Source organism: Ranitomeya variabilis, chromosome 2 (assembly GCF_051348905.1).
Source record: "Ranitomeya variabilis isolate aRanVar5 chromosome 2, aRanVar5.hap1, whole genome shotgun sequence".
In the NCBI taxonomy this organism is placed as follows: domain Eukaryota; kingdom Metazoa; phylum Chordata; class Amphibia; order Anura; family Dendrobatidae; genus Ranitomeya; species Ranitomeya variabilis.
Genome location: NC_135233.1, coordinates 1,099,809,469 through 1,099,835,909, shown reverse-complemented (window position 1 = coordinate 1,099,835,909; position 26,441 = coordinate 1,099,809,469). Strand labels below are relative to the sequence as shown.

At 47.5% G+C, this 26,441-nt stretch overlaps 1 protein-coding gene across 20 annotated transcripts in view; it reads right to left on the bottom strand.

Moving 5' to 3' along the window:
• The window catches only part of OTOF (otoferlin), a 298,562-nt gene that overhangs the window by 39,021 nt on the left and 233,100 nt on the right, over positions 1-26,441 (bottom strand). For 12 of the 20 annotated variants that reach the window (XM_077291809.1, XM_077291810.1, XM_077291826.1 and 9 more), the window contains 18 exons: positions 24,865-25,051; positions 23,914-24,137; positions 23,550-23,658; positions 23,097-23,280; positions 21,790-21,910; positions 13,198-13,298; positions 12,065-12,155; positions 11,868-11,984; positions 11,308-11,460; positions 10,657-10,846; positions 10,415-10,539; positions 10,202-10,336; positions 9,723-9,884; positions 8,935-9,054; positions 7,726-7,887; positions 7,485-7,647; positions 6,906-7,036; positions 184-213 (listed from right to left, as the gene is read on the bottom strand). In XM_077291809.1, the coding sequence (XP_077147924.1) occupies positions 184-213; positions 6,906-7,036; positions 7,485-7,647; positions 7,726-7,887; positions 8,935-9,054; positions 9,723-9,884; positions 10,202-10,336; positions 10,415-10,539; positions 10,657-10,846; positions 11,308-11,460; positions 11,868-11,984; positions 12,065-12,155; positions 13,198-13,298; positions 21,790-21,910; positions 23,097-23,280; positions 23,550-23,658; positions 23,914-24,137; positions 24,865-25,051 (2,505 nt within the window). The remainder of the gene's footprint in view (positions 1-183; positions 214-6,905; positions 7,037-7,484; positions 7,648-7,725; positions 7,888-8,934; positions 9,055-9,722; positions 9,885-10,201; positions 10,337-10,414; positions 10,540-10,656; positions 10,847-11,307; positions 11,461-11,867; positions 11,985-12,064; positions 12,156-13,197; positions 13,299-21,789; positions 21,911-23,096; positions 23,281-23,549; positions 23,659-23,913; positions 24,138-24,864; positions 25,052-26,441) is intronic. The other 8 variants (XM_077291819.1, XM_077291830.1, XM_077291820.1 and 5 more) reach the window with 3 other exon arrangements.

Sequence of the window (26,441 nt, the reverse complement as noted above, 5' to 3'; positions counted from 1 at the left end):
TTCGTATATTCTACAGTGAGCCAATAAATGTCTGCCATTTCCCTACAAGAAGCCCTATTATTATGAGTTCCATTTATGAGTGACAGCCATGTGATATATTAGGTGACTACAGTGCCGGTGAATATAACTCGCAGCACACCGCCGGCCAAAAGCTCTGTGACCGATGAGAAGACGATCACTTACCATATCAACCTTCACCACTGCGTCAGAGTTCTGCCACATAGAGGTGATGGGTGATGGAAAACAAAACACATGATGATTACAGACACACGGTAACAACTGTGGAGGATAGCGATATGTGGTAAGACACTGCACACAATGACAAAGCGGTCCTGAATAACAATAGTTATCTCAGACACACGGGAGTGATCCAACACAGGAGCCTGGCCTATCATATACAAAACATTGATAATTATAGTCCCTAGGGGAAAAGACTTCTACCTCAGGGGCAGGACCTTCTCTACCTCGGGGGCAGGGCCTTCTCTACCTTTAGGGGCAGGGCCTTCTCTACCTCGGGGGCAGGGCCTTCTCTACCTCGGGGGCAGGGCCTTCTCTACCTCGGGGGCAGGGCCTTCTCTACCTCGGGGGCAGGGCCTTCTCTACCTCGGGGGCAGGGCCTTCTCTACCTTTAGGGGCAGGGCCTTCTCTACCTCGGGGGCAGGGCCTTCTCTACCTCGGGGGCAGGGCCTTCTCTACCTCGGGGGCAGGGCCTTCTCTACCTCGGGGGCAGGGCCTTCTCTACCTCGGGGGCAGGGCCTTCTCTACCTTTAGGGGCAGGGCCTTCTCTACCTCGGGGGCAGGGCCTTCTCTACCTCGGGGGCAGGGCCTTCTCTACCTCGGGGGCAGGGCCTTCTCTACCTTTAGGGGCAGGGCCTTCTCTACCTCGGGGGCAGGGCCTTCTCTACCTCGGGGGCAGGGCCTTCTCTACCTCGGGGGCAGGGCCTTCTCTACCTCGGGGGCAGGGCCTTCTCTACCTTTAAGGGAAGGGCTGCTTTCTCTACCTTTAGGGGCAAGGTCTTCTCCACCTTTACGGCAGGGTCTTCTCTCCCTTTAGGGAAAGAGCTGCTCTCTCAATCTTTAGGGACATGGTCTTCTTCCCTCTTAGTGCAGTGCCTTCATTACCTATAGGGGCAGGGCCTTCTCTCCATTTAGGGTAAGACCTTTTATTCCTTTAGGAGCAGGTTCTTTACCTTTAGGGGCAGAGCCTTATCTATCTTTAGGGCAGGGCTTTCTTTCCTTTTAGGAGCAGGACTTTTTCTCTCTTTAGGAGCAGGGATTCTCTCAATTTAGGGTAACACCTTTTATTCATTTAGGGGAAGGGTCTTCTCTACCTTTAGGGACAGGTACATAGCTCTCTTTAAGACAGGGTCAACATTACCATTAGGGGCAGGGCATTCTCTCTCTTTAAGATAAGGCCTTTTATTCATTTAGGGGCAGAGTCTTCTTTACAGTGTTTACGGAAAGTATTGAGACCCCCTTAAATTTTTCACTCATTGCAGCCATTTGGTGAATTCAAAAAAGTTCATTTTTTTCACATTAATGTACACTCTGCACCCCATCTTGACCGAAAAAAAACAGAAATGTAGAAATGTTTGCAAATTTATTAAAAAAGAAATAACAAAATATCAGGAACTGGCCAAGGAGCTCAGAGACAGAATTGTGGAAGGCACAGATCTGGCCAAGGTTACAACAGAATTTCTGCAGTACTCAAGGTTCCTAAGAGCACAGTGGCCTCCATAATCCTTAAATGGAAGTAGTTTAGGACCACCAGAAGTCTTCCTAGACCTGGCCATCCAGCCAAACTGAGCATTCGTGGGAGAAGAGCCTTTGTGAGAGAGTTAAAGAAGAAACCCAAGATCACTGTGGCTGAGCTCCAGAGATGCAGTAGGGAGATGGGAGAAAGTTCCACAAAGTCAACTATCACTGCAGCCCTCCACCAGTCAGGCCTTTATGGCAGAGGGGCCCGACGGAAGCCTCTCCTCAGTGCAAGACATATGAAAGCCGCATAGAGTTTGCTAAACACATGAAGGACCCCCAGACTATGAGAAATAAGATTCTCTGGTCTGATGAGATGAAGACAGACCTTTGTGGTGATAATTCTAAGTTGTGTGTGTGGAGCAAACCAGGCACTGCTCATCACCTGCCCAATACAATTGTGACACCCCAGGAGTTCGGTTGTCACAGTGGTATTGCATTCTTCACGGGGAGGGTGATTCCATGCTTGGAAGATCCCTTTAACAGGAAACATGCCCATACCACACTGTTCTGACTCCAGACCAGAAGGGGGAGCTCTGATCCAGTTTGTGGGTAGCTTCCCTATATATTCTGGCTGGAGGAGGAGTTAGGAGTTCAGTCTCTGAGGAGAGCTGGATCCGTGCAGAAACGAGATTCTGCAGCTCCTGGGAAGGAAAGAGAAAGACAGAGCAGTCTGTAGGAAAGCGTTAAGGAGGAAGGAGCACAGGAGACGTGAAGAGCTGGAGGGGAGTTGCGACTGAGCTTCCTCCATGTTGAAGCGCAGAATACCAGAGGCCGGAATTCCGAGGTTGTGGGGTAACTGTATGCCCCACAGCAGAAACCGACGAGCAGGACATTTCAAGTCGTCTGTCCACCATTAACACCCAAAGGCACAGCAGCACATAGAACCCGGAGTCGCAACCAGAGACACATGTAAAAAGGCTTGAGTTGCCAGCCGTGTCCTACTTAAAGGGACAGAGAGAGAGTGAAGACCTTGTGTGAAGCCTTAGGCAGCAAGGGACTACAACACAGCCCAGGAAGGAAGGCTTCCAACCCCACCTGGTTAGAGGGATTCCGAATCGATTCCAAGCTGGCCGGGTCTCACCATCACCTGTGATCCGTACCCTGGCTGCATCATACTAGTAAAAGGTAAAGAGACTGCAATCTTGTGTCCTCTAATTCTTTCCGGCATCACACCATCTATCATCTTTGCCTACTACATCGGAAGCCCTGGGGACTAAGCTTTACCTGTGGGAAGCCATACCATCCCTGCGGCAATATCATCATCCCCAGTGGACCCCTTTAAGCAGCGTCGGTCATCCCTGACCGAATACCACAGGTGGCGTCACCAAAACTTTATTCCTTATTCACAACAACCTCTTTAAAGACCTTTCCTTTAACTTGGACGCCCAGGGCCACGGACCAGGTCACTGTCACCGTGACCACCCCTTTAATGACCACTGGACCCGGTACCGAGTAACCCCTAGGCCCTAGTGGGCGCTCCACAATCCCAACAGTGAAACATGGTGGTGGCAGCATTATGCTATGGGGGTGTTTTTAAGCTGCTGGGACAGGACGACTGGTTGTCATTGAAGGAAACATGAATGTGGCCAAGTACAGAGATATCCTGGATGAAAACCTCTTCCAGAGTGCTCTGGACCTCAAACTTGGCTGAAGGTCCACCTTCCAACAAGACAATGACCCTAAGCACACAGCTAAAATAACAAAGGAGCGGCTTCAGAACAACTCTGTGACTATTCTTGACCGGACCAGCCAGAGCCCTGACATAAACCCAATTGAGCATCTCAGGAGAGATCTGAAAATAGCTGTCCATCAACGTTCACCATCCAACCTGACGGAACTGGAGAGGATCTGCAAGGAAGAATGGCCGAGGAACCCCAAATCCAGGTGTGAAAAGCTTGTTGCATCATTCCCAAGAAGACTCATGGCTGTACCAGCTCAAAAGGTGCTTCTACTCAATACTGAGCAAAGGGGCTGAAGACTTATGACCATGTGATATTTCAGTTTTTCTTTTTTAATAAATTTGCAGAAATTTCTACATTTCTGTTTTTTTCAGTCAAGATGGGGTGCAGAGTGTACATTAATGTGGAAAAAAAAAGAACTTTTCTGAATTTACCAAATGGCTGCAATGAAACAGAGTGAATAATTTAAAGGGGTCTCAATACTTTCCATACCAACTGTACCTTTAGGAGCAGGGTCTTCTCTACCTTTAGAGCAGGTCCTTTTCTTTTAGGAGCAGTGCCTTCACTACCTTTAGGGCAGGGCCTTCTCTCCTTTTAGGAGCAGGGTCTTCTCTAACTTTAGGGCAGAGCTTTCTTACCTTTCAAGAGAAGAGACTTCTCTCCCTTAAGGGCAGGTCCTTTTCTCCTTTTAGGAGCAGGGCCTTCTCTACCTTCAGGGCAGGGCCTTCTCTACCTTTAGGAGCAGGGCCTTCTCTACCTTTAGGAGCAGGGCATTCTCTACCTTCAGGGCAGGGCCTTCTCTACCTTTAGGAGCAGGGCATTCTCTACCTTTAGGAGCAGGGCATTCTCTACCTTCAGGGCAGAGCCTTCTCTACCTTTAGGAGCAGGGCATTCTCTACCTTCAGGGCAGGGCCTTCTCTACCTTTAGGAGCAGGGCATTCTCTACCTTTAGGAGCAGGGCCTTCTCTACCTTTAGGAGCAGGGCCTTCTCTACCTTTAGGAGCAGGGCATTCTCTACCTTTAGGAGCAGGGCATTCTCTACCTTCAGGGCAGGGCCTTCTCTACCTTTAGGAGCAGGGCATTCTCTACCTTCAGGGCAGGGCCTTCTCTACCTTTAGGAGCAGGGCCTTCTCTACCTTCAGGGCAGGGCCTTCTCTACCTTTAGGAGCAGGGCCTTCTCTACCTTCAGGGCAGGGCCTTCTCTACCATTAGGAGCAGGGCATTCTCTACCTTCAGGGCAGGGCCTTCTCTACCTTTAGGAGCAGGGCCTTCTCTACCTTCAGGGCAGGGCCTTCTCTACCATTAGGAGCAGGGCATTCTCTACCTTCAGGGCAGGGCCTTCTCTACCTTCAGGACAGGGCCTTCTCTACCTTCAGGGCAGGGCCTTCTCTACCTTTAGGAGCAGGGCCTTCTCTACCTTTAGGAGCAGGGCATTCTCTACCTTCAGGGCAGGGCCTTCTCTACCTTTAGGAGCAGGGCATTCTCTACCTTCAGGGCAGGGCCTTCTCTACCTTTAGGAGCAGGGCCTTCTCTACCTTTAGGAGCAGGGCATTCTCTACCTTCAGGGCAGGGCCTTCTCTACCTTTAGGAGCAGGGCATTCTCTACCTTCAGGGCAGAGCCTTCTCTACCTTTAGGAGCAGGGCATTCTCTACCTTCAGGGCAGGGCCTTCTCTACCTTTAGGAGCAGGGCATTCTCTACCTTTAGGAGCAGGGCCTTCTCTACCTTTAGGAGCAGGGCCTTCTCTACCTTTAGGAGCAGGGCCTTCTCTACCTTTAGGAGCAGGGCATTCTCTACCTTCAGGGCAGGGCCTTCTCTACCTTTAGGAGCAGGGCATTCTCTACCTTCAGGGCAGGGCCTTCTCTACCTTTAGGAGCAGGGCCTTCTCTACCTTCAGGGCAGGGCCTTCTCTACCTTTAGGAGCAGGGCCTTCTCTACCTTCAGGGCAGGGCCTTCTCTACCATTAGGAGCAGGGCATTCTCTACCTTCAGGGCAGGGCCTTCTCTACCTTTAGGAGCAGGGCATTCTCTACCTTCAGGGCAGGGCCTTCTCTACCATTAGGAGCAGGGCATTCTCTACCTTCAGGGCAGGGCCTTCTCTACCTTCAGGACAGGGCCTTCTCTACCTTCAGGGCAGGGCCTTCTCTACCTTTAGGAGCAGGGCCTTCTTTACCTTTAGGAGCAGGGCCTTCTCTACCTTTAGGGCAGGGCCTTCTCTACCTTCAGGGCAGCCCCTTCTCTCGTTCGGGGGCAGGGACGTCTCTCCCATGCCAGTCACTAATTCCATAAGCTCTTATTGTCTATTGTGTTTGCTTTTCTTTCACATTTCATGCTATGTAATTTATAACATTCTCCATTTCACATATTCAGCAACCTGAAAAGGCAAACTACAAAACAAATAGTAACCCTGGGGTAGGAGGAGTCTGGCACACAAAAGGTGGAGAAGGAGGAGTGTAGCATAGAGGAAATGTGGAGAAGGAGGAGTGTGGCACAGAGGAAAAGCAGAGAAAGAGAAATGTGGCACAGAGGAAAAGTGGAGAAGGAGGAGTGTGATACAGAGGAAAAGTGGAGAAGGAGGAGTGTGGCACAGAGGAAAAATGGCGAAGGAGGAGTGTGGCACAGAGGAAAAGCAGAGAAAGAGAAGTGTGGCACAGAGGAAAAGTGGAGAAGGAGGAGTGTGGCACAGCGGAAAAGCGGAGAAGGAGGAGTGTGGCACAGAGGAAAAGCAGAGAAAGAGAAATGTGGCACAGAGGAAAAGTGGAGAAGGAGGAGTCTGGCACAGAAGAAAAGTGGCGAAGGAAGAGTGTGGCACAGAGGAAAAGCAGAGAAAGAGAAGTGTGGCACAGAGGAAAAGTGGAGAAGGAGGAGTGTGGCACAGCGGAAAAGCGGAGAAGGAGGAGTGTGGCACAGAGGAAAAGTGGAGAAGGAGAAGTGTGGCACAAAGGAAAAGCAGAGAAGGAGGAGTGTGGCACAGATGAAAAGCGGAGAAGGAGTGGCACAGCAGAAAAGCGGAGAAGGAGGAGTGTAGCACAGATGAAAAGTGGAGAAGGGGAAGTGTGGCACAGATGAAAAGTGGAGGAGAAGTGTGGCACAAAGGAAAAGCGGAGAAGGAGGAGTGTGGCACAGATGAAAAGCGTAGAAGGAGGAGTGTGGCACAGATGAAAAGCGGAGAAGGAGGAGTGTGGCACAGATGAAAAGCAGAGAAGGAAGAGTGTGGCACAGATGAAAAGCGGAGAAGGAGGAGTGTGGCACAGTGGAGAAGGAGTGTGGCACAGAGCAAAAGCAGAGAAAGGGGGTCTGGAACATAATGACAGGAAGGAGGGCTGTATCTAACAGGACAGAGGAGAGGAGGCACACAGGAAGTTTGGGGGTCCATCACATGACAAGATGGTAGAGGAAGGCCTGGCAAACTGAAAAGCTGGGGAAATAACTGCACAATTCATAACTTTCCAATAAATCTCCAGACTCACCGCTTCTAGCTTCACCATGGTCTCCATTTTTTTGATAGGCACCTCGGGTTCCATGTTGATGACTATTTCACCTGTGGGGCGAGAGTAGGGCCCTCCGTTTGCCATTGCCATATAGCCATTCATCAAGTTAGCTGGACAGAGGACAGAAAAGGACAGAGCACAGGACAGACTCAAGACGAGAAGTCACATAGTATGAAGTCATAGCTGGCAACGAGAATATGGAAAAAAAAGAGAAAATCTGAGCCGATGGTGGAAAGCACAAGAAGTCAAGAGCGGAGAATTCTCCTTACTGGAGAAACGATATAGACTGAGTCATACATAGATATGGAGAAAATCACCCAACACTTCAGAATCACTGATGAAAGATGTCCCATAACCACCCACCCATCAGTAGTATACAATCCCAGCTTTCCTGCTCCACTTTACTTTTTACAGTGCAGTACCACCCCGGACCACGTGGTGTGCCGTTACAGAGATGCTTGTCTATGGGCAGCTACAAGCCTCTTTTAGCTCATGTGCAGTAGTTTAATAGTCGTATGTACCTGTTTGCTCATGGCTGCACATATTTTTGACATTTACCTGTTGCCATCCACTGCTGAGACTTCTTATCTGGGGGTCGATAGATAAATTTGCGCAATGAGCTAACCGCGTGAGACCCAACCAGGGTATATCGACCAAATGCCCGGCAGTCCACCACTCGGACGTTCAGTGGCGGATGAAGCAGCTCGTTCTCTGGGAGGTCCTACCAAAAAAACAGAAAGAAGTTACATTTGGTCACAGGACCATGTGGGCGCTGTGGATACTTGTGATGGCCACTTACCACCTCAAACCATTTTACTAAAGTGCTAAAGTTGGGGTTCTTCTTGTAGTTCTGGATGAGCGCGGACTGCACCCCTTTCCCAGCACATTCAATATCCACCCTTGGTCTGTCCACTTGGGCGAGGTTGACTCTCTTGAGGTCTCTGAGCCCCCAAAAGAGGATCTAGATGGGAAAAAAAATCTAGTTGGATAAATTTGCTACATTTATAGAACCTCTTCATGACTGATGCGATTTTCAGCTTTTGCACTTTAATTTTTTCCATGAGCGGTAACTTTTTTATTTTTCTGTTAATATGGCCGTATGAGGACTTGTTTTTTACGGGACGAGTTGTAGTTTTGGAATGTCACAATTTATTTTACCAAATCATGTATTGGAAAATGGGACTAAAGTTACAAATGGGGTGAAATGGTGAAAAAAAACACAATTCTGATGGGGGTTTTTTTTTGTTCATTTTTGATTTTTTGCGGTAAAAATTATCATTATTCTCCAGGTCAGGACGATTATGGTGAAACCAAACTTAAACTTTTTTTTTTACATTTTGGAAGTTAATACAAATTCAGAATTTTGTAAAAAAAAAAAAAAAAAAAAAGATAATTTGATTTATTTCACCATTTTACGTTGCTGGAGCTGAGCGAGAGCTTCATTTTTGTGCTCCAAGCTGTAGTTTTTTTCACTACTACTGTTTTGGCGTACTTACAACCTTTTGAATGATTTTTACTGCATTTTTTTAATTTTTACGAAATGCGGATTGTCGATTTCTTTTTTTCTTTAACACATAAGGCATTTAATGTGTATTTGCTGTGATAGATCGGACCTTTATAGACATAAAAAGACCAAATATTTATAATTTTATTTTTCCTTTTTGTTTTGCTTCATTTTTTAACTGTGGAAAAAAAGGGGCGGTTCAAACTTAGATATATTTTTTTATTATTGGTTAAAACTTGGTTTCATTTATTTTTGTAATCTCCCTATGGGGTCTTCAACCAGTATATTCATTAACTGGTCTTCTTAGAAAGACCAACATACCATGATATCCTATTGGCACTCTCCTACCATCCCATGGGAGGCTGATGAGTGCTGGTGTACCATCTCACCGGCAACCCCGCCATTTAAATCTCGCTGTCAGCAGCATTTAAATTGTTAACCCGAGGATCTCAAAAATATGGTCACAGCCCCCCGCTATAATAACGTGTGGTGACACCTACATACCTCCACTCTGTATTTACTCAGAACAGGCCGGATGCCCATTGGGACCGGAAGGATGGGTCCTCTGTCCATGTCCGTGGGCCCATCAATAGAAGGGAGGTCAGATTTACCAGCCGGGCCAATCTACAAGATAAGTATGTTAAGGTGATCAAAGTGATATATATATTCTATTATTTATCCTGTTGGTTAACTTTTGTGACACTTGAGCCATCGCTGTCATCTCCGCAGCTTCTGGTGCATCCTCATATCGCCGGGCCTGTGTTCCCAGCAGCTCTAAGAATTACTTACGTTTTATGGTCCAGCCTACTACTTTACACAACTATGGAGATTATCGCATCTGCTAGCTTTACGTCAGTTGATTGTTTAACAATTGAAAGGGTGAATCACAAAAAATTAATTTATTACCATTTCGCAGTTTAGGATCCTGAGGAAGGGGCTCTGTAGTCCCGTCACAAATGTAAAATGACAAAGTACTGCACCACCCTACATCTCCTCCTCATCTCTGTCTACCACCCTACCTGTCCTCTCCATTGTACTACACTACCCTATCTCCTCCTTATATTGATCTATCACCGTACCCGTCTTCTCCACAGTGCTGCACCGCCCTACATCTCCTTCTCCTCACTGTCTACAACCCGAACTGTGCACTCCATTTTGCTAAAGATTTAAGACTAACATCCTCTATTGGATCTCTTGGCCTCCATTGTGGTTTTAGTCCACTGTGACTTAGTGGAGGATCTTCGGATTATTCAGCATTACCAGATGAGGGAACCCTACGGGCCATTTCATACCTGGAGCAGCTCGAAGGCTCCCAATAAGTCTCCGGCGGTTGAGTTTCCACGGTATATCTGGTAATATTCCAATTGTGGTGGGAATCGCGGAGGACAATACCTTTCATCAGCCATTTTCACTACTGGTTTAGCAAATGTTCTGCCCATGAAGTCAGCCTTACCCTTTGAAAAAAAATCCAAAGTGGTGGTCAACCATAAACTTCTGCACTTTCCACTGTCAGAAACCTTTTTGACACATCATAGAGACAGGTCACAATTTTTTATATATACAGCGATCTTCACTGATCACCGAAATAAAGGATCAGAAACACTCAGGTGAATTCTCTCTGCTCCAAGACTGAAGATGGACTCTACAGAAAGCCTACGCAGGCCATCTCCAGTCTTGGAGGAAAGCAGCGCTTGGCTGATTGCTTCTAATCCTCGAATTTAACGATCACCAGGAATCTCAGCACATGAATAAAAATTAGAAAGGCTCTTACCACAGTGTCCTGGTCGTAGATCTCAATGACTATGATGGGGGGATCGTCTCGCATCTCGTTTGCTTCACCGTACAGTTCTACATTATCGAACACCAACAACTGGTCCCATGTTGGGCAGAGCGTCTCATTGAGGACCTAAGGTGGAACGGAGCACAAACAAATGTGATACCCCTCCTCATCATCTAATAAAGGCCCTGGCGGGCCTGGACTCACCTCTGTGCACTGGCTCTGAGTGTTGAAGAAGACTCGGGCAAAAGGGTCGGAGAGGCCACTGCTATCGGCGGCGAACAGACTGCGAGCCTGGTACATGTGCGCCCGCAACTGGAACACCTGCTTCTCTGGAAGACATATAGAAGATGCTGAGCCAGATACATGTAGGAGACATGAAGAGAAGGTTCCCTGATGCAAAGAGTGTCCCTCTTCCCTCAAGAGAACATCTCAATACTGGTGCCTACTTGTGTAGCTGAGGCTGATTGGAGGGAAGCACTGTAATCCTGGCCCCTTCACCGCTTTAATCTCTTCGAATCCACATGGAAGACCACACAGGAAATCTTTCCGCTGCTTGTTCAGGCCTAGCCACATGTAGACCTCCATCTTGGCCTGTACTGTCCAACCTGCTGGGCCGAAGCCTCGTTTGCCGGGCAACTTAACGGATGGAGAACAAGAGGACATGTTATCCATGCCATGGCCCTACATTTCTTTACATGGACCAGCTATGGTTCAAGGTGTAATATCTTATATATGGACCAGCTATAGTCCTACATGTCCTATACATAGACCACATATGGTTGTACGTGTTATGTCCTATACATGGACCAGCTATGGTCCTAGGTGTAATGTTATATACATGGACCAGTTATGGTCCTAAGTGCAATGTCCTATACAGGGACTAGCTATGGTCCTAGGTGTAATGTTATATACATGGACCAGCTATGGTCCTAGGTGTAATGTTATATACAGGGACCGGCTATGGTCCTAGGTGTAATGTTATATACATGGACCAGCTATGGTCCTAGGTGTAATGTCTTATATATGGACCAACTATGGTCCATGTTATGTCTTGTACATGGACCAGCTATGACTTTCATTTTGATGATATCACTAACCTTAAGGAAGAGGCACTTGACTTTCCCGCAATCCTTCCCGGTCTCCTCGTCCACGATGGAGTACAGGATGTCTTTGGAGGGGATGCGGGCGTAGGCGATACGTTTGTTATTGCTCAGCATCCATATGAAGATGTCGGGGATACTGTGCTGGGGCTGTGGGTGGAGAGGGACAGATTATTGCTAGTAATCCACCTCATAATCCACAAACTAGGTCTGGGGTGAGGATTATGTAAAGGCATTTCTGGAAAGCTTTGGGTGCAGATCTGGACAGGGCTTCAAATATCCCACAAATGGGGATTGTAAACTTGGAAGGTTCGCATGTACCCAGAGGGGAACCAACCCCAAACTCATAGTCCTACGCGGATTACTCCAATCTGGAGGGCGCTCTTCTCCTGTTCTTCATTCCTCTTGGAGGACATTTTTAGCAAGTGCCTCCTCATTGAAGAGCGATGAGAGCACAGTTACACAGAGGGGAAGGATGAGAACCTTCAATTAAATGGCCCCCCAATTATGAGACCCAGGCAAGAGTCCTATCTGGTATCGTCCGTATCATATCCCACCTCATCCGCCAGGAATCGCAGCTTGTGCAGGAAGTTCTGGACCAGTTTCAGCTTATCCTTCACTGTGTTCTTCTTCACCTGGGACCTCATGGTCTTTGCCTGGGTCCCCATGTTTTCCTTCAAACATAAAGAGAAGTGTGAGGACCCCGAGCAGAGAGACACAGGGGCAGTGAGGAGACACGTGTGCGTGCGGTTACCAGCTCTCGCATGCATGATTTCAGCCTCTCCCGGTCAAGTTTGGTCCGACCGTTCTGGTTCTGGTCCTTGTTTGCCAGGTTGACAAAGCGGCTGCAAAGAAATGTGTTGGAAACGTGATGGCGTGAGGACACGTTACAATTCACAGAGCTATACAGCGAGATTACAGCCGAGACCCCCATCAATTGCGAGAACAGGGGTCCCAAAGTCCCCAGTGAGTAGGAAGCAGTACTGAGCATGTGCGACCACTGCTCCACAGTCTATAGGAGAGGTGGTCGCACATGCTCAGTACTGGTTCTTTTACAGCCTCTCTTTTTGGGATTGGTGGGAGTCTCAGCTGCTGGACCCCCAGCGCTCACACATTTATCTTCTCTCCTGCGGACAGGTGACACATTATTTTTTTTCTTAATGTAAATTTATGTATTTGGTTCTAAAAATAATTGTAAAAGTTGGGTTTTAATGACAAATATTGGGACTGTTTGGGTTTTACAGGTTCTGCTTACCTGTTGAATGAGTGAACTGATAATCCGTCAGTGAGCTCTATCTGTCGGTGAGTCTATGATCTGTCTTCTTCTGAGCTCTTCACAGCTGATTGATAACCACATCAAAGTTCAGCTCAATCTTCATGTGGTCATAAATCAGCACAGTGGATCTCAGGAAAAGACAGATAAAACATTTACAAACAAACAGAATTAGCTCTCTGATGGATTCTTAGTGAGTTAATGCAGTATCCAACATTTTTAATAAAAAAGCAAATATTTTTAGCCCAAAATACAAGCAATTAAGTAAAAAAAAGATCTAATAATGCTCCCAATGGTGCCAATTTCCTGTAAGGTCATCTTCGGGCCGACAGTGCTGGAGGGTGCGATAATCACTTGTTCTTTTTATGGCCATCAAAAGGCGAGATGAAGAGGAGAACCCGGCGGACCCGCACAATGGCAGACTGCCGGTCACTGGGCAAATGTCCTAGTGTAAAGGTGATCAAAACTTGAGACTGTTTTGTGTCTGGATGACACAGCTCTGTCCGCTCAGGATAATCTACGACCGGACGCCTCCGTCACATTATAAAACCAGCAGAGAGGGGGGGATCGGATCATCAGATGCACGGCGATCAGCGAGGGCGCCATCTACTTACAAGCAGCTACTACTGAGCTCCTCCAGGACCCCCCGCAACCTCCGCTCTGGATACGACTTCTCAGTCTTGATCATCTCATGGACGTCATTCAAACCTTCCTCCTGTAGGGGGCAGAACAGAGACAAGGAGCTTCTGGGGCACATATAGGTATGTCATGCCGCAGGGAGTCTTGTTGGGAATGTCACAGAAGGAAAGGACGACCCCGGTAGCGTGGGTGCTGTAAAGAAACTGGGGGGTCCAGAGTAATATCAAGTCACATCATCTAGGCCAGAGGTCCCCAACCGCCGGTCCGCGGACCAGGACCGGGCCGTTGGGGTTTTTCAGCCGGTCCGCGGCGCCCCTGTTCAGCGGTCACGTGGGACCGCTCATTAGAGAAATGAATAGGCGGCTCCACCTCCCATAGGGGCGGAGCCGCATAATTCATTTCTCTAATCAGCGGTGCCGGTGACCGCTGACAGAGGAAGAGGCTGCGGCACCGAAGACCAGCTGTCCGGGGGAAGGAGCGAGACGCCGGGAGCAGGTAAGTATCGCATATTTACCTGTCCGCGTTCCACACGCCGGGCGCTGTCTCCATCTTCCCGGCGTCTCTCCGCACTGACTGCAGGCAGAGGGCGCGATGACGCATATAGTGTGCGCGCCGCCCTCTGCCTGATCAGTCAGTGCGGAGAGACGCCGGGAAGATGGCGCCGAGGAGCTGCAAGCAAGACAGGTGAGTATGTGTTTTATTATTTTTATTGCAGCAGCAGCAGCACAGCTATGGGGCAATAATGGACGGTGCAGAGCACTATATGGCACAGCTATGGGGCAATAATGGACGGTGCAGAGCACTATATGGCACAGCTATGGGGCAATAATGGTGCAGAGCACTATATGGCACAGCTATGGGGCAATAATGGACGGTGCAGAGCACTATATGGCACAGCTATGGGGCAATAATGGTGCAGAGCACTATATGGCACAGCTATGGGGCAATAATGGTGCAGAGCACTATATGGCACAGCTATGGGGCAATAATGGTGCAGAGCACTATATGGCACAGCTATGGGGCAATAATGGTGCAGAGCACTGTATGGCACAGCTATGGGGCAATAATGGTGCAGAGCACTGTATGGCACAGCTATGGGGCAATAATGGTGCAGAGCACTATATGGCACAGCTATGGGGCAATAATGGTGCAGAGCACTGTATGGCACAGCTATGGGGCAATAATGGTGCAGAGCACTATATGGCACAGCTATGGGGCAATAATGGTGCAGAGCACTGTATGGCACAGCTATGGGGCAATAATGGTGCAGAGCACTGTATGGCACAGCTATGGGGCAATAATGGTGCAGAGCACTATATGGCACAGCTATGGGGCAATAATGGTGCAGAGCACTGTATGGCACAGCTATGGGGCAATAATGGTGCAGAGCACTGTATGGCACAGCTATGGGGCAATTATGAACGGTGCAGAGCACTATATGGCACAGCTATGGGGCAATTATGAACGGTGCAGACCACTGTATGGCACAGCTATGGGGCAATTATGAACGGTGCAGAGCACTATATGGCACAGCTATGGGGCAATTATGAACGGTGCAGAGCACTGTATGGCACAGCTATGGGGCAATAATAAACGGTGCAGAGCACTGTATGGCACAGCTATGGGGCAATAATGGTGCAGAGCACTATATGGCACAGCTATGGGGCAATAATGGTGCAAAGCACAAGGGAAACAAGCATGGTGCTCCCACTCATTCTGAACCTATGGTAAGTTGAATCACATTCTCATTATAAATGTCATAATTATATGATAAGTATGCACTAAGCTCCATCCCTCCATAACCCCACCCCCATATGACCAAAGCCCCGCCCCTGCCCCACCCCCACCGGGCCATGGAAAACTGGTCTTGCTTAAAGCCGGTCCCTGGTGCAAAAAAGGTTGGGGACCTCTGATCTAGGCTAATCAGACAAATCCCCTAGACCTGGAAAGAAGAGTCTGGATTCTGATGAACAGCTCTTCTAGATCTAGAAGTAACAGCGAGCTAGGCATAAAAATGGTTGGCATAACTCCTAAGAAAAGGGGAGGATTCAGCCTCTAAGTGAGGCCATCACAGGGGGAGTGGCGTGGTTTTAGGCTAGGAAATAACTGGGTGAAGCAGCAGTCTGGATTCTGATGAACAGCTCTTCTAGATCTAGAAGTAAGGACCCAATGTGGAGTAATAAAATCTACCGTTATAGGGGCCATTCTTCTAGATATCCAATTCTAGCTGTACAGTACAGTCATGGCCGAAATTGTTCCAGAAAATGAAGTATTCCTCACAGAGAATTATTATAATTCCTCATGTTTTGTTATACTCACGTTTATTTCTTTCGTGTGTATTGGAACAACACCAAAAAAAAAACTGAAAAAAAGGCAAACTGGACAAAATTTCACACAAAACCCCAACATTGGACCAGACAAAATTGTTGGCACCTTTCCAAAATTGTGAGTAAAAAAAAACTTTGTTTCCAGCATGTGACGCTTGTTCGAACTCACCTGTTGCAAGTAACAGGTGTGGGCAATATGAAAATCACACCTGAAACCAGATAAAAATGGGAGAAGTTGCCTTAATCTTCACCTTGTGTGTCTGTATGCGCCATACTAAGCATGGAGAACAGAAAGAGGAGAAGAGAACTGTCTGAGGACTTGACAACCAAAATTGTTGAACAATATGAACAATCTCAAGGTTACAATCCATCTCCATAGATCTTGATGTTCCTTTGTCCACGGTTCGCAACATAATCAAGAAGTTTACAACCCATGGCACTGTAGCTAATCTCCCTGGACGTCGCTGGCAGAGAAATGTTGATGAAAGGTTGCAACACAGGATAGTCCTTATGGTGGATAAGCCCCAATCAAGTTCCAAAGAAATTCAGGCTGTCCTGCAGGCTCAGGGGGCATCAGTGTCAGCGGGAACTATCCATTGACTTTTGAATGAAATGAGACTGCAGTAGGACCCCACTGCTGACACAGACATAAAAAGCTAGACTGCAGTTTGCCAATATGTATGTGACTAAGCCAAAATCCTTCTGGGAAAGTGTCTTGTGGACAGAGGAGGCCAAGATAGAGCTTTTTGGCAAAGCACATTATTCTAATGTTTACTGGAAACAGAATGAGGCCTACAAAGAAAAGAACACAGTACCTACAGTCAGATATGGTGGAGGTTCACAGATGTTTTGGGAGTTGTTTTGCTGCCTCTGGCACTGGGTGCCTTGAGTGCGTGCAAGGTGTCAGGAAATCTGAAAATTAGGAAAGGATTTTGGGTGGTAATGTAGTGCCCAGTGTCAGAAAGCTGGGATTGTGTCCTAGATCATGGGTCTTCCAGCAGGACGATGACCCCAAACATACTTCAAGAAGCCCGGAGATATGGATGGAAACAAAGTGCTGGAGAGTTGTGAAGTGGCAGCAATGAGACCGGATCTGAATCCCATTGATCACCGGTGGAGAGATCTTACAATCGCTGTTGGGAGAAGTTGAAATATGAGACCAGGAGCAGATTGTAAGAAGAGACGTCCAAGATCCCGGCTGAGAGGAGGAAGAAGCTTGTGGATGGTTATAGGAAGCGATGGATTGCAGTTATTTATTGCAAAGGGGGCAACCAAATATTAAGCTGAAGGTGCCAACAATTTTCTGGTCCATTATGGGGGTTTTGTGTGAAATTATGTCCAATTTGCCTTTTCTCTCTTTTTTTGTGTTGTTCCAATACAAATAAAGGAAACAATAATGTGTATAACAAAACATGGGGAACTGTTATAAATTACTGTGAGAAATACCACATTTTCTGGAACAATTTCAAGGGTGCCAACATTTTCTGCTATGACTGTATACTATGTCGGCCACTCCAGGACAGTCACACGTTTCTCCTTACACCACTCGAGTGCTGCTTTAGCAGTATGCTCTGGGTCATTGTCTTGTTGGAAGGTGAACCTCCGTCCCAGTCACAAATTAATGACAGACAAACAGGTTTTGCTCAAGAATATCCCTGTATTTCGCACCATCCATCTTCCCTATGACTTGGACCATTTTTGCTGTCCGTGCTGCCAAAACACATCCCCACAGCATGATGCTGCCACCACATTTCACTGTGGGGATGGTGTTCTTGGGTGATGAGCTGTGTTGGTTTGGCGCCATACATAGCGTATACCTTGGTGGCAAAAAAGTTCAATTTTGGTCTCCTCTGACCACAGCACCTTCCTCCATACATTTGGGGAATCTCCAGCATGTCTTTTGACATGAGATGTACAATTTTTGTGTGTAAGTAAAAGCTTTATTTCTGCCAACTCTTTCATAAAGGTCACCTCTATGGAGTGTACGGCTTATTGTGGTCGTATGGACAGATACTCCAGTCTCTGCTTGGGAACTCTGCAGCTCCTTCAGGGTTACCTGTGGTCTCTGTGCTGCCTCCCTGATTAATGCCCTTCTTGCCCGGGCTGAGAGAATCGATGGGCCCCTCTTGGCAGGTTTGTTGTGGTACTATTTTCTGTCCATATGATGGTAATGGATTTGATGGTGCTCCGGGGGATCATCAGAGATTGGGAGATTTTTCTTTTTAACCTAACCCTGACTTGTACTTCTCAACAACTTTGTCCCTGACTTGTTTGGAGATCGCCTTGGTCTTCATGGTGTTTGGAGATCTCCTTGGACTTCCTTGTGTTGTTTGCACATGTCCTTGGACTTCCTTGAGTTGTTTGGAGGTCTCCTTGGTCTTCATGGTGTTGTTTGGAGATCTCCTTGGTCTTCATGGTGTTGTTTGGAGGTCTCCTTGGTCTTCATGGTGCTGTTTGGAGATCTCCTTGGTCTTCATGGTGCTGTTTGGAGATCTCCTTGGTCTTCATGGTGCTGTTTGGAGATCTCCTTGGTCTTCATGGTGGTGTTTGGAGATCTCCTTGGTCTTCATGGTGGTGTTTGGAGATCTCCTTGGTCTTCATGGTGCTGTTTGGAGATCTCCTTGGTCTTCATGGTGGTGTTTGGCTAGTAGTGCTTCTTGTTAATGGTGTTGCAGCCTCTGTGGCCTTTCAGAAAAAGTAAAGTGTATATACTGACAGACACGCGACACTTGCACACAGGGCGACTTCCGGTCACTAAACATGGGACTTTTGAAGGGAATAGATTGTAGCAGAACTTTGTAAGTGCTTTATAGTAAAGGGGGTGAATACATATGCACTTTCTAATTTTTAGTTATTTGATCCCATAAATTTAAATTTTTGCCTATATTTTTCTCACTTCATCAACTTAGACTATTTAGTGCTGATGTATCACACACTAATCGGATGACAAAAATATTTACACAGGTTATAACGTAACAAATAGGTAAAAAGCCAAGGGGGTGAATACTTTCACAAGCCACTGTAATATGGAGTCATAGGATATAGAGTAATATGGCCAGCTCGTGCACACTCTTTCACAACCCTGCCTTTTACCCCGACCCCTCGGATAATTCAACCATATAATTGGGGTGGTCCTCGCTCCCGGGGTCTCTGTGACAATTACCAGAGATGCTTATTCCCACTATGCCGCTGACAGTTACAGACACGTCACTGACGCACGTTCCCACAATCAGGCGCACTGTCCCACAATCAGACGCACTGTCCCACAACCAGACGCACTGTCCCTCAACCAGACGCACTGTCCTACAACCAGACGCACTGCCCGACAACCAGACGCACTGTCCCACAACCAGACGCACTGTCCCACAATCACACGCACTGTCCTACAACCAGACGCACTGCCCGACAACCAGATACACTGTCCCACAATCACACGCACTGTCCTACAACCAGACGCACTATCCCACAACCAGACGCACTGTCCCGCAATCATATGCACTGACCCACAATCACACGCACTGTCCCACAATCACAGGCACTGTCCCACAATCACACGCACTGTCCCACAATCACACGCACTGTCCCACAACCTGACGCACTGTCCCATAATCACATGCACTGTCCCACAATCAGACGTACTGTCCTACAACCAGATGCACTGTCCCACAATCACACGCACTGTCCTACAACCAGACGCACTGTCCCACAATCATGCGCACTGTCCCACAACCAGACACACTGTCCCACCATCACACGCACTGTCCCACAACCAGACGCAATGTCCTACAACCAGGCGCACTGTCCCACAACCAGACGCACTGTCCCACAACCAGACGCACTGTCCCGCAATCACACGCACTGTCCCACAACCAGAAACACTGTCCCACAACCAGAAACACTGTCCCACAACCAGACGCACTGTCCCACAACCAGACGCACTGTCCCACAATCACACGCACTGTCCCACAATCACATGCACTGTCCCACAATCACACACTGTCCCACAACCAGACACACCTGTCCCTCCATCACATGCACTGTCCCACAACCAGACGCACTGTCCCACAATCACACGCACTGTCCCGCAATCACACGCACTGTCCCGCAATCACACGCACTGTCCCACAACCAGACGCACTGTCCCACAACCAGGCGCACTGTCCCACAACCAGACACACTGTCCCACAACCAGACGCACTGTCCCACAATCACACGCACTGTCCCACAATCACACGCACTGTCCCACAATCACACGCACTGTCCCGCAATCACACACACTGTCCCACAATAAGACGCACTGTCCCACAATAAGATGCACTGTCCCAGAATCAGACACACTGTCCCACAATAAGACGCACTGTCCCACAATCACACGCACTGTCCCACAACCAGACGCACTGTCCCACAATCACACGCACTGTCCCACAATAAGACGCACTGTCCCACAATCACACGCACTGTCCCACAATCACACGCACTGTCCCACAACCAGACGCACTGTCCCACAATCACACGCACTGTCCCACAACCAGACGCACTGTCCCACAATCAGACGCACTGTCCCACAATCAGACGCACTGTCCCACAATAAGACGCACTGTCCCACAATAAGACGCACTGTCCCACAATCACACGCACTGTCCCACAATCACACGCACTGTCCCACAACCAGACGCACTGTCCCACAATCAGACGCACTGTCCCACAATCAGACGCACTGTCCCACAATAAGACGCACTGTCCCACAATCAGATGCACGGTCCCACAATCAGATGCACGTTCGAAGTCTCGGCCCACACAGGACCCTCCGAGACGCTGCGGTTCTCTTGGTACCTGTCACGATAGTGTAAAAATGCCATATTGCGAGTTTAGTTCTAGAAGGTACCATGGCACAGACACACGCTGCGGATTCGACCCCCCTTTCTCCCCCACTGCATTCGCTGATACAAAAACAAAGCCCTATGGCAGACACACTCTGTGCAACTTGATGCCAATGTGTAGCAGCCCCCACTGAGCAGTTTACGGCTTTTAACTGCAAAAGCCAGCCTCTGTGTAAATCCCTCATTCCCCCCTCCCACCTGGTACTGGTTAAAACTGGTATAGAAAGCATAAGCTTCTATTGTTCTTTTAAGGTTATATATAGTGGCACCGATCAGGGCTAGAGATATAAGAATTATATATTCCGGATTTCCATCGAGGAATCTATAACTCCTTGAAATTGCTAGAAGCTAAACCCAATGAGTGCAAAGAGTGGGTTTCTCCGTAAACGGGTCGTGTAACTATGCTGGGTTTACCCTTAAAAGAATTGCCCCGACGTGGTGCACATCCTGATCATTGTGTCTTTCACATACGAGGTTCGTACAGCGAGCTAGGCATAAAAATGGTTGCCATAACTCCTAAGAAAAGGGGAGGACTCAGCCTCTAAGTGAGGTCACCACAGGGGGAGTGGATTGGTTTAGGCTAGGAAATAACTGAGTGAAGCAGCAGTCTTCACGGGTCTTTGTCTGGGGTCTAGCTGCTATACAGATGTGTGATATGCATCTAGGTGTGTCCCCTCCTCCACAGCACATGGTCGGCCATGAGATAAGATGACATAACGAAATGTAAGTGTTTTTTCAACTTTAATCCCATTTTATTTGTAATTGTCTGTACATACGAGAATTGTCTTCTTTATAATATCTTTTTATACTTCTGTAAACACTGCCTACCTTCTTTTGGAGTAAAATATAAAATTATTAGCTTTGTCTCTCCTTGCTCTATAACGTACGGTCCCGTCCTCTGAAGTGAATTATGCTACTAATCTGGGTTGGCTCCGGACCTGTTAATAATTATGAAATCGGAGCTGGTGGCAGCGAATTTGTCCTGTGCAGTTGGGAGTCTTTGTAGCAACTGGCGGCGTTGATAATTATTGTTCCCGCCTTAGTGGGAGTAGTTATATCTCCCTCGCTGCAGCGTGCCTAATAGCCAGTACAAAGTAAGGCAGCCTTTCCGGCGACTAATTACCCTAGGTGCAGTACCCTGACTGACCTGAGGGTAAGAGGGGCGCCAGAGAGCTTCAAGTTCCAAACAAGAACTGGGAAGTGGGATATAGATAAATGCCCTTGAGAAAGAACCAGGGGCAACCAAACAACCCCGGTTCATGACAAAATGGTCTGAGTGAAGGGGAAGATAATGGTATCCTCTCCGGGAATCGTGACATGTTGGTGGCAGCGCGGTGGGATTCCTGACAGTAGTACCCACCAGTTTGTCCGCGATCTTGTCCATGATGTTGGCGTTGTACAGGCGTCTCCTCTGGTCCTGCCACCAGCTCTTTATGTATATACAAGGCTTCTTGTCAAAATACGGCAAGTGGAAGTAATTCCTGCCAGGAGACAAGAGAGGGCACATGTCAGGGATGACCGAAGGATCCCATTAAAGAGGTATTCCCATCTCCAAGATCCTATCCCAATATTTAGTAGGTGTAATAATAATAATATTAGCAAATACCTCCAGCTACAAATGGAGTATAGTTCTTCTGATTCGCTATGTCGTTTACCCCATGTGAAGAGCATTGTAATAGATTAGGTATCCATTATTACATCCACTCATATAGTGGCAGTTAGTTAGTTGTTAATGGTCGTAACTATGGATACCTAAGCTGCAATGCCCTGCACATGGGGCAAGTAACATAGCGAATCAGAAGAACTATACTACATTTCTAATTGGAGGTATTTGCTATTATTATTATTATTATTATTACTCCTACTACATATTGGGAAAGGATCTAGGAGATTGAATATCACTTTAAGGACCAGACATTTTACTTTACGCTCCCTTTTTTTTTACCCTACCTTTTTTTAAATAAAAATAATAATAATAATAATAATAATATTTTTTCCCTTTTTCCAGCCGTACGAGATTTTTTATCTGGGTGGGACGAGTTATATAACACAGGGAAAAAAAATTCCAAGTGCAGTAAAAGGGTGAAAAAAAACAACCTAAAATACAATTCGGCCCCTGCTAACCGGCCTTGGTCAGTGTGGCGTTAATTGTACGGGAAAAAAGATTGGGGACTAGAATTCTCAGGAGACAACAAAGTTGGAAAAAAATACAGATTATTTTATATTTTAGTGTTTAAATACATTTTTTTTCGCGCTCGGAGCCGCAGTAATTATTGATCTCATTTTGGGATACATGTGATGTCTTTATTGCATTTCTTAAGTGCTGTGACCATAAAAAAAAACCTGCAATTCTGGGGTTTCGATTTTTTAGTTTATTTTATGAAAATTATTTTTCTATTTTACGAGTTCACAGAATTGCACACGCTGTGATACTGTACGGCGGATGTCGACAAGGGGTTAAAGCCGACATCCTCTAGGATGGACCGAGCCCGGCAGATATCGGATACTGCCAAATAAAAAAAGGCTTTAAGCCCCGCCCTGATGACTGCTCTGGAAGGAAACACCCACTGGGCGGTCCTTACTTAAATCCCACCTTTTTTTTTGTGGTGGACTATTCAAAAATATTTTGAAAAAAAAAATCAGGACATTCCGAACTGTAAAAATAACCTGTCTGTAATAAAGGGCTTCAAGGCCGGCGTGCTGGAGACCGACAGCATCTCCCCGTCTTCGTCCGCCTCGTCCTCACTAGAGTTCTGGATGAGTTCTGTCTCCTCCTCCGCGCCGTCTGCTCCTTCCTTCTTCCTCCTCATCCTCGGCCTCGTGGTCCCGTCTACTTGGTTACCGTAATTACCTACAAGGAGAATTATACGATTAACTTACAGGTCATTTTTTTCTCCTTATTATATTTGAATGTTTGATGTATATATACTGTATATATATATTACCAAATATATCCCTTCTCCCCCTGCAGAAAAATGGCAAATGGTCAATGCTCTGTCTGTACTAATGTGGCACCTAGGAGTCCGGCCGTACCATTTCTCTGAGCTTAGGAGTCCGGGGGGGGCATGAATTATTTATGATCTTACTCCTTAAAAGCTGAATAATCAGTAACAGAATCACCTATCGTAACCTCGAAGTTGATCGGCTTGTCTCCGCTCTTGCGATCGACCATGGTGGCTTCCAAAAATGCTCCGAAGAGAAAGAACTCTTCCATCTTTCCTGTGCAGTTCTGAGGGAACATCAGAAATCGATGAAACAGTTACCGTAAATGTCAATGTGCTGCATTGCTGGGCTCCCTAGCTGTTGTGGAACTACAACTCCCATTATGCCATGGCGACTAACTCCACTTATAGCGACACAGATAAATGATAACATTTGTGCCTGCCTGCAGCCACCACTAGGGGGAGCTTTCTGCACAGTGAGCTCCTGTGCTCCCCCTAGTGGTGGCCATAGCAGCTGAGGTGTAATTATCAGCAGATCTTACGTCGGCCACAGGGGGCGCTCCTTCCACCTGCACATCCGTAGAACTGGTAAGCTCAGGATTACTTGTGTCTAAGATCTCCACTGCCAGACTCAATAGTAAACGGGCGCGGAAGGAGACCCCCTCTCCAAGCCCCTCGTTTAGATCCTGGTGTTCGTCCATCAATGTGTAGTTTCTTGTGGAGCCGTACATGTTCACCCAGGCCGGGCCCAGTGTCGGGAGGAATCCTGCGGAGGAAGAAGACCGTCACCATGATTGAAAGGGATCGGGGGTCTGAACTAAAGTCCTGTGTAACTTCAGCACCTAGGGCCGGGGGTCCGATTCATGTAGGGGTCCGAATAGCTTTAGGATTCTAGTCCAGAGCGTGAGGGGTCTGATCTCAGGGCCGAATCATTCACGGGGTTTGATAGGAGAATGAAAATAATTTGGGGTCTGCTGGAGGTTATGAATATAGTTGGGGATCTGGTCTGGGGTTGGAAATAATTTGGGCTATGGTCTGGCGTGTGAATAAATTTAGGGGAATGGGGTCTGAATTCATTTTGGGGGTCTGGTTTGGGATCTAAGGCAATTTAGGGGTCTGGTTTGGGGTCTGGTTTGGGGTTTGTTTTGGGGTCTGGTATGGGGTCTGAATTAATTTGGGTCATGGTCTGGGGTGTGAATGAATTTAGGGTAATGGGGTCTGGATTAATTTGGGGGTCTGGTCTGGGGTCTGAATTAGTTTGGGGGTCTGGTTTTGTGCCTTAACTAATTTAGAGGTGTGATTCATTTAGGGGGCTGGTCTGGAGTCTAAGTTCTGACTTTACTTCAGGCCCTAGTCTAGGGTTTGCTGCCTCCCACCCCATGTGTTATCTCCCAGCATGCTCTGCTCTGACCACTTTTCAGGCTGTGGTGTTGGGGTTCTGCCCCTCGGCCGGCTTCTCAGCTGGTATACCCGGGTGTACGGTTTGGCTTTACCTTTGTCGCCCTCGTTGGAGATTTTCCGCAGGTCTATGAAGTGGGTCCCGATGGCCACGTCGTTCACCTTGTCCGAGTCCCGGATCTGGATCTTCATTCTTTTGCACAGAGGCGGAAACATCTCTGTAAATATGATCTGCTCGTTCCACATGGGCTCGTAGCTGCTCTTCTGCACCGAGGTCTTACCCTGCGGGGGCAGAACAATCAGGGGCTTCCCGCGTCTCGGAGAACATTGTAAAAGGTAAGACATACAATTAATTGATTGTATCCACATTTTTTTTTTCGGAATTCTATCTTTAAAGAATAAAGTTTTTTCCATGTTTGTAAGAGACGGACTGCTCTGCCACGTTCCTACCCCCAACGACAACGGTGGCGCTATGTGTGCAGTGTCCTGAGGTTTTACATGTAGTGTGAATAGTGGCGTGTGTCTTCTATAGTGTGTGATGGTAATGTTCAATGTTGGTTAGTGCATAGTGCAGGGTAAGCACAGGACTAGACCACAGATAAATACAGGTTAGTCTATAGGATAGGATAGAGTTAATGGATAGAACTAGCCCAGTGGGTGGGGACTAGTGTTAGTAAGAGGGCACACTTCCAGGGAAGTGCAGTGACAAGGTCAAGTTCAGGTGCAGTGGGCTGCTAGGGACAGCATGTACTAGTCATTCAAGCAGTGATAGTCCCTACTGGAATCCTGAGCGGATGCCCCTGTTGCATCTGGCACCCAAGGCCCGGTATAGGGGCTGCAGGGCACATCGGGACCTCTGGCGTACTGTGGAAGATGGACAGGGACCCCTGTAGACAGAAGGTGGAGGATCCCGGGAGCACTGCTGGAGTGAACAGGAAATCCCCGAGGCCAACGGAGTCAGTGATCTTAGTGATAGAGTCGGGGTGATCTTTTACGGTGAGACCTTTTGTGATTGCCTGTTCCTGACCAAAATATGAGCTGGGTGCATGCACAGAAGACTCACAAATCAGACACAGAAGTCAGATATACGCTCCTCTCCCAGCAAAGGCTGGCACACAACTCAGCTTTATTCTTAGAATCGTATAACAGGCAGGAAGTGAACAGTAATGGTGTCAGTCTATGATAGGTCCTTGCCAACTCCACTCCATATATGGTATTCAATCCAATGTCCAGTGTCTGCTTCACATTCCAAAAATTCCTTCCAGGGTGTGGCTCCAGGAAATAGACGCCATCTTGCCACAATACATCTGAGCTGGCTTATATAAGGTTTAATAATTGATTTCATTAGCTTTTCTCGCTTTCACAGTCCCCCCTAAATTCAATTATTAAACCTGTTGTCACAATGTGATACGACCCAACAGGTGGTCGGTCAACGAATGGCGCAACACACACAACGGGATGGAAAATGGGGAAAGGAAGGCCGTACTGATAGGGAAATGGGGGGTGGTTTCCTTCCAGAAATAATTGATTTCATTAGCCATTCTCTCCTTCACAATAGTCCAGGGCAAAGGCATTGTAGGATATACTAATTAACCCACTGGACACCAGGGATATATGAATTAACCCACTGCACACCAGGGATATATTAATTAACCCACTGTACACCAGGGAT